The sequence below is a fragment of the Octopus bimaculoides genome, chromosome 27 (assembly GCF_001194135.2).
Source record: "Octopus bimaculoides isolate UCB-OBI-ISO-001 chromosome 27, ASM119413v2, whole genome shotgun sequence".
NCBI lineage: Eukaryota > Metazoa > Mollusca > Cephalopoda > Octopoda > Octopodidae > Octopus > Octopus bimaculoides.
Window position 1 is genome coordinate 14,260,070 of NC_069007.1, and position 5,724 is coordinate 14,265,793.

General features: G+C 39.3%; 1 protein-coding gene across 1 annotated transcript in view; it reads right to left on the reverse strand.

The window, feature by feature from the left end:
• LOC106880754 (peptidoglycan-recognition protein 2) overlaps positions 1-5,724 on the reverse strand; it is a 47,788-nt gene that overhangs the window by 3,793 nt on the left and 38,271 nt on the right. The window contains exons 2-3 of the mRNA XM_052977099.1: positions 2,338-2,392; positions 723-892 (exon numbers count right to left, since the gene is read on the reverse strand). Of these exons, the coding sequence (XP_052833059.1) occupies positions 723-892; positions 2,338-2,351 (184 nt within the window). The 5' untranslated portion in view covers positions 2,352-2,392. The remainder of the gene's footprint in view (positions 1-722; positions 893-2,337; positions 2,393-5,724) is intronic.

Genomic DNA, 5,724 nt, shown 5'->3' on the forward strand with positions numbered 1-5,724 from the left:
ATATATATATATATATATACATATATACGACGGGCTTCTTTCAGTTTCCGTCTACCAAATCCACTCACAAGGCTTTGGTCGGCCCGAGGCTATAGTAGAAGACACTTGCTGAAGTTGCCACGCAGTGGGACTGAGCCCGGAACCATGTGGTTGGTAAGCAAGCTACTTACCACACAGCCAATATATATATATATATATATATATAAATTTCCCTCTCTCTCTCTCTCACTCTCTGGGAGAGGCACAAGCACATACACAGACATATACACATGCAGCAGTAACTTCCGCCTACCAAATTCAATCACAAAACTTCAGTCGACTCGGGGCTATAGCAGAAGACACTTGCCCAAGGTGGCACACGGTGGGACTGAACCCGAAACCATGTAGCTGGGAAGCAAGCTTCCTAACCACACAGCTATGCCCACGCCTATAAAAGCACTTGTGCCACTGCTACGTAAAAAGCACCCAGTGCATTCTGTAAACTGGTTGGCATTAGGAGGGGCATCCTAAACTGGTTGGCATTAGGAAGGGCATCCTAAACTGGTTGGCATTAGGAAGGGCATCCAACCATAGCAACCACCGCAAAACAGACGACTGGAGCTTGGTGCAGTTCTCCAAGCTTCCCAGCTCCTGTCAAACCATCCGACCCATGCTAGCATGGAAAATGGATGTTAAATGATGATGATGATGAGGAGGAGGAGGATAACTGCAGATTTTCTTACCTCTGTTATCCATGTGATTGGTCTGGATACTCTGCACTAACTTGTCACAATCCTCAGTTGTGAAGCAGCTACCAGTAGCTGAATGATGGACAATGAGATACTCAGCAGGGACCTTCAGTTGTGTCACTGATTTCGGTTTTCTGGCTTTCCATTCAGTCCGATTCCGTATGCTTGGGCATGAAACAATATGAATGCAAATAAATAAATAAATAAAAATAAGAACAAAAACAAAAAAGATAGGCATGGCTGTGTAGTAAGAAGCTTGCATTCCAACTGCATGGTTCTGTGTTCAGTTCCACTGTGTGGCACCTTGGGCAAGTGTCGTCTACTCTAGCTTTGGGCCAGTCAGAGCCTTGTGAGTGGATTTTGTAGAGAGAAACTGAAAGAAAGCTGTCAAAACCTCTGTCTGTGTGTCTGTGTTCGTCTCCATTACCACTTGACAACCAGTGCTGGTGAGTTTACATGCCCATAACTTAGTGGTTCAGCAAAAGGAGATGACAGAATAAGTACCAGGCTAAAATAATATATATATATATATTACGGAGATGTACTTGCATAGCAAGCAACCTGATCTGAGATCGTGTGCTGGAATGCCAAATTAAATTTAAATGTTGAAGTGAATCTAACGGTTTTTGTGTGTTTCTTAAATGGCTTATAAACACCTTCCATGCTGCAATTGTTCATATATATATATATTCGATTAGAATATATTTTGGTAGTTGGCGGTACCTACTCCTGTACATGAGTAACTTTAGTTAAAATGAAGAACACTTCTCATAGAAGTACAGTTACATGAGAATATGCATACGAGTATATTAATTAGAGACACAAAAAGCAGATTTGAGTGAAATATATGCATGTATGATCATATTTAATACGTTCATGTAAATTTGGATGTGGAAAGACATCTTTCCATCCATATTGTCTCTAAAGAGACAAGGATAATGAGGATGATCAGGTGGTGGTGATGGTGGGGCCGCTATTACAGCACATTTCTGCGTCCATCATCTGTCAGTATTTGCTTGGCTCATCCTGGGCAAATCTCTGAGCAGTGTCCCAGCCACACTCCATCTCTGCGAGATACTTTTTTTGTCTGCCATGACCATGTAGTATAAGGTTAACCAACAGAAGCCATCACCCCAACCAGAGAAGAGAACACAATAAAAGATCTGATTCTGAAAATCGAGCAACATGACCAAAAAATTTGAGCTGACACTACATTGAATCATACAGGTAACAGAACAAATCCCAGTTTCTGAGTAGAATCATTGGTTGGGTGTGAAATCTGACCAATGGTAACCTATATTCTTACAAAATGTGCAGGTGCCAAAGGATTTAAGGCATCTCCAAAAGGCCTCAGGCATTGGCCAAGTTTTGCAACTACATAGCAAGACAGGAAAGACCAGAGACCTGAAGATCTGAAAATTTGTCCTGCTCAGAATAGTTGAAGCTGAATTGCATTCTGGTGACTATCCTGTCTTTTATCTCTTTTTATACTCAATGTCTCTTTACCTTTTTCAGTTTTTTTCTTTCCAACTGTTTATGTGACAATGTAGAGTTCTTCTTCAGTGGAAATTTTGAAGAAAATGGTAGTATTTTATTTGGAATTACTTACGTTTCTGAGGACATTTCTTAGATTTGAGATCAACTGTTAGAACAATGAGTTTTCCCTGAAAATTTCAAAAGGATATTAACAAAACAACAACAACAGCAACAACAACAACAACAATAATAACTGATTCCTTTTATTGGCCACAAGGGTCCAAGACATGGAGCACAATATCAAAGGACGACTTACAACACACAAAAACAAAACAAAATAAAAGGTATTTTTCAGTAAAGGGAAGTTGAATTTGTAATTTTTAATATTGATTTGTATTTGATTCTGGCTTATATCAATATTATATTCAAAAGATGGGGTAAAACTTTACTTTTCAATATGGGTTTATATTTACTGAAAAATATCTTCGTTATCAATTATCCTCGCTAGCAAATAAAATCTCCCTGAAAATTTCAAAAGGATATTGCAAAACAACAACAACAACAACAATAACAATAATAATAATAACTGATTTCTTTTATTGGCAACAAGGGTCCAAGACATGGAGGATAATATCAAAGGACGACTTACAACACACAAAAACAAAACAAAATAAAGATTACAAAAACAAAACCCGATGGGGGAGTGGGTTTACATCGGTCGAAGGGAGATAACTACCACATTAAAGGATACAACAGGATATATATAATAGAAACTAGAGAAAGAAATAATAAATAAATAATAATTAGAATCTGTAATAGCGGGACAGTCCACTTAAGGTAATCCAGGGTAAGCCTCACGCAAAAATCCCGGTTTACTTTGCCATCCCCAAGAAAGTGCCCTCTTCCAGTTTTTTAGTTCCTGCTTAGAAAAGCATATTCAGAGTAGATCCATTCAGTCTCTCCAGCCTTGCCACTATTGACCATCTTTTTGATAAACACATTAGAAGGTAGCACCTTCCTCTTCAAATTACATTTGAAGAAATTGAAGAGGACTTGGCCAAATAGGAAAGTGCCTGTCTTCAAACCTTCCAGACGGGTTCAGCACACAGCCTCTTTTGCCACAGCCACTACGCAGAGAAAGATCTGCTTTCCTTCTCTGCTAATGGAAAGTCATGCATTAATCTTCACTATATACTTGGCAGACGGCTGAATTCGTCTCACACGTGACAACTGCTGCTCCACACAATCCCACAACTCTCTGACCCTAAATTATTGTGTGCAGGACAGTTTCATCCTCCTGCAAGCATCTCGGTCAGGTTCAGCTGTTGGCTCTTCCATGCCTGAAGAACTTATCTCAAACAGGCAATGCCTCTCTGTAGCACTGCCATGCCAAAGACTTTTGGAAATTGCCCATGATTTTCAACCTGAAAATCCTCCAGAAGAGACTACTCAGACTGTTCTCCTTGATGCTCACACCCTCAACTAATCACCCATAGAAATCTTGGGTTGTTTTCCTGCTAATGGTTTTGTGAAGCTGGTACAATGCAGTGAGTGTCTGGCGACATTCTATTGGGTTGTCTGGAAAGTTCGTGCCAATTTATAGTAGCTTCCCTTTCGACTTATTTGCCATGAAACCACCTCAGTTCTAGGAAGAGGGTATTTTCAAGTTAAAGGAAAGTCGCATTGTACAACAAAACGGTTCATATTTGGTTGATTAAAAATGTAATGGCAAGTATTTATTGACCTTTCTCTTTCCTTTAAAAATTAGCACGTACTTTCCGGACAACCCAATAGATGCCAAACACCCAACTTTGGTCTATATTTGACCCATGACTTTAGCTGTGTCAATGAGATGAGCTGCGGAAAGCCGTGTTGCACGAAGGACTCCCACACCAATTCACCTTTGTTCACACCATTGCAGTGATTTAGGTATTTCTGTAGGAATGAATCTTTTGTGGACCGAATAGTGACTGGTGATGAGAAATGAGTTCTCTATAAAAATGTCAAGCACTGAAGACAGTGGGTAGGGAAAGGAGAAACACCAAGACACCAGGTTAAAGAAGTTTTTCACCTATGTAAGGTGTTATGATCTGTTTGGTGAGATATGAAAGGTTTAGTCCACTTTGAACTTTTAAACCCAAGCCAAATGATAACAAAGGAGATCTCCTGCCCCAGCTTGAGTGGCTTAAGTCAGCGCTAGAAGAAAAACGACCATCTTTGGTTTCAAGATGAAAAGTGTTCTTCCATCAGGATAATGCTTGGCTACATACAGCGAGGACGACATTCCAAAGGTTGGAGCAGTTTAAATGGGAAATGATATCCTACCGTATTCGCCGGACATTACCCCATCTGATTATCTTTTATTCCACTGCCTTCAAAATCATTTGGACGGAAAAAATATGAATCTGTAGAGGAGGTCAGAAAAGTGCTGGAGGAATATTTTTCATCACGGACAAGTGAATTTTGGAAGAGGGGCCTTGCAAGTCCACCAGATAGATGGAAGAGCATTGTAGAAAATGAAGGAGAGTATATTTTAGATTAAAAAAGAACTTTGTTCTTAATTTTGAAAAACAGAAGAAGTATAAAAAACAGCATTATTTATGGGATGAACCAATAGTAGTAGTTCTAAGCAGATTTTATAAATGATGAATAAATAGATAAAACTGTTGACAAGTGGCACGAAGAAATGTAAAAACGTTCCTTACCCCGTTTCTTCCGAGAGCAAAGACGTAGGAAGATGTAGTCCGAAGTGATTTGAAGCACTCTCCTCTTCTGAAATGCGCCCCATATATAAATCTACGTCTAAAAGAACTCCAACGTGCTGCAATTATTTTCACTTTAGTACAGACACACATACCAGTAAATGCATTAGAAGGTTTTGCCTTGAAAGCCAATACCAGAAGAATTAATGGTAGCAGGAATTTTGTGATGTTGGTTGCCATCTTGATTTTAAAGAGACAAACATTTGAAGAATAGCAATTAGTTAAAGTTCATTATAAGTATAAATACACAAAAGATGATTGCCTCATCCTGTCAAATGATAGCCATCTCACATCCAGTTAGGTTGTTCTGATATACTCTCATACATACCTGCATATGCACAGATATCCATTATCATAGGACTTCATAAAATACAAAACAGATCAAAAAGTGAAATGATATTGATACACTTGTGTGTCATTGAATTGAAGTGACAAAAGTTTTTCCAACACCTGCCACTCTCGGTTGCCATAGTAAGTTCCAGTGACAAGCATTGAAAGATGATTGGTAACTAGTTTGACTGCAAGTTCTATGACAGAGTATCATTTTCTTGGAGGAGTTATCTTCTCCTTGGCTTTGCCAGGAATAACAGGAACCTCCTCTACCACTGGGAAATCTGTTTACCCCAAAGACAGGAACCAGACTGGAACTACCATTTCAAATCAGAACAGACTTAGGAGTAATGGTAATTAGGGGGTTGACTCCATACTCCCCAAAACTCCAGAGCTCCCAGACTGGAGCAGAAACATACATACATACA